The sequence below is a fragment of the Etheostoma spectabile genome, chromosome 18 (assembly GCF_008692095.1).
Source record: "Etheostoma spectabile isolate EspeVRDwgs_2016 chromosome 18, UIUC_Espe_1.0, whole genome shotgun sequence".
NCBI classification, from domain to species: Eukaryota; Metazoa; Chordata; class Actinopteri; order Perciformes; family Percidae; genus Etheostoma; species Etheostoma spectabile.
Genome location: NC_045750.1, coordinates 17,347,666 through 17,349,902, shown reverse-complemented (window position 1 = coordinate 17,349,902; position 2,237 = coordinate 17,347,666). Strand labels below are relative to the sequence as shown.

Below are 2,237 nucleotides of genomic sequence, written 5' to 3'. Positions count from 1 at the left end.
AGCGTCCTCTGGTGGACAAACTATGTAACGCCAACACTCATAACATGGTTGATCGTCCATTTTTATTTATTTTTTATTAATGATTCGAATGTATATCATATATATGTATATATTTAATCAGCATTTATAAATGCCGATACCAATAGGTATCGATAGGGAAATGCCTAATATCGGCCGATAATATGATCCCGCCGATATATCGATCGGGCTCTATTCCACAGGCCCAAAGCTCCCAGCATGCAGCAGGTATTTGGTCGAGATAATGAAACACCTGCTGTATCATTACTGAGTTCTGCATTGACAAATATCCAGAAGGATTTGAGTGCTTTTATTTCACAGGAACTGCAAAACACCAAATTCATATAAAAACAGATCAATGACATTCAAGTACAGAATAGTGTAATAGAGTTCCTCACTTTGAGGCAACATGAGAAAACAACACATGCTGCTTTAATTAAACATTTTCACTGCTACAATAAGTAGCATGTACAGAGCGTAGTGCATTGCACTTTTATACTAAAGAAATAGCATTCAGTCTGCTACATGTTTAAGACATCAGAAAGAGTCACTTTTTTTAATGATTCAGGCTTAGGTTGGACTGTTTCCAAGCAAGGCTGCTATGCCACAGTATGCATAATAGAGAAGTAGAAATGTTTGTTTTTCACTTTGCCTCTGGGATGAGAAGACACGGACTCAGTTTGAGTCAAAACTAAGAATCTTTCTTATCTAGAAGATGCGGCTGGACCTGTAGCTCTGGATGAGCGAGATCAGTTCAGGCATGTCTGAGACGTGTGGGTAAGCATTCATGACTTGCTCCACCGTGCTCTGAGGGAAGAGGGTGCTCAGCTGGCTTCTTAGGCCCTTCCTCTGCTCGCTGGATGGGCTCTTGTCTCTTTGCACCCATGGGTCCCTTGGTAAGCTGTGGCTCTGTCTGTTGGAGTGCTGTCTTAAGTACTGCTCCCTGTTATGTGGAGGCAGAGCTGGGCAGGAGTTCCATGATGGGTGGAGGTGGTGGGACACCCTTGTTTCCTGGTGACCACACCTACAATGGCTGCTCATGGGGCGTTCACAGGGCACTGAACCGTTGTGATGAGAGTAGTAGCCTCCTCCGCCCAGGCAGGGCCTTTGGGTGTTCCCGCCAAAGGACCCTGAGAGGGAGTAGTCGTCGTGGCTAAGGCTCCAGCTGGCCAGCCCGCTGCTGTAGCTGTAGGGAGGACACTCCATGCTGTAGGGCGCATCCTGGATGTAGAGCCTGGACATGGAGCTCTCCATGGAGCCGAAGGCCTCGTCCACATCGGGGCTCGGGCAGAAGTGGAGGCTCGTGTTTGGTTGGCTTCTGGGGCTGCTGAGGTCTCTGGGATACATGAACTGCTCGTTGGGTGAAGCCCTGAGGGATTGATCCTCCATGCTCACAGGCGGAGGGGTGGAGGAAGTGTATCTGACCCCCGGCTGATACACAGCCGGGCAGCACTGTGTGTCCTGCAGGCTCACTTTGGGAGAGAACGTCTTGGCCTTGTCTCTCTGAGCCCTCAGTTCATCGGCCACAGACAGCTGTGATTGGTTGGCCCGCTCTGGGTGGTAGAATTTGCACTTGACTCCATAAGTACACTTCTTTCCTAAAAAAAAAAAAAAGAAAGAAAGGAGGTTATGTAAGGCCATTTCTCAGTTGCTCTGAATGCACATGTTAATATTTCTAAACCAAACTTTGTTAAAATCATAGTTTCAATGAAGGCAGATAGAAACGTTTAGCTTCTACAAAGACATAGAGCTAGGACAGAGGTGTCTACGCAGTTTAGACCATCAGCCTCAACTGTACTTTGTGTTCGGTGCTAATTAGTAAATGTTAGCATGCTAACAGGCTAAACTAAGATGATCATAGTGAGCATTATGCCTGCTAAACATAAGAATGTTCATTGTGAGCATGCTGACACTTGGCTGTGCTTTAGGCTAAGCGTGCAGCGGGATCATCTCTGTTCTCAGGGTCCTCATTGGAAAGGTTTGGTAAGGGCTCTCTTCGAAGTTCAAAACAAGGGTATAAGGACGTTTTAAATGCAGATTGAATGGTAAATATTTGTTCAGCCACTTTTGAGAAATCAACGTGTAAAGTCAAGAAAACTGTGCAAAAAAAAAAGGTGAGGGCGTAGATTTCAAGGAGCTTAACATGAGTAGGCTGTAGTAGTCTCGCATTGCCAAACCTATCTCCACAGCGATGTGTCAGCACTGGAAAATGGTCGGGG

General features: G+C 46.0%; 1 protein-coding gene across 1 annotated transcript in view; it reads right to left on the bottom strand.

Moving 5' to 3' along the window:
* Positions 1–315: 315 nt before the first annotated feature.
* The window catches only part of LOC116705946 (probable ribonuclease ZC3H12D), a 10,986-nt gene continuing 9,064 nt past the window's right edge, over positions 316–2,237 (bottom strand). Inside the window, exon 5 of the mRNA XM_032542435.1 lies at positions 316–1,616. Coding sequence (XP_032398326.1) covers positions 727–1,616 — 890 coding nt within the window. The 3' untranslated portion in view covers positions 316–726. The remainder of the gene's footprint in view (positions 1,617–2,237) is intronic.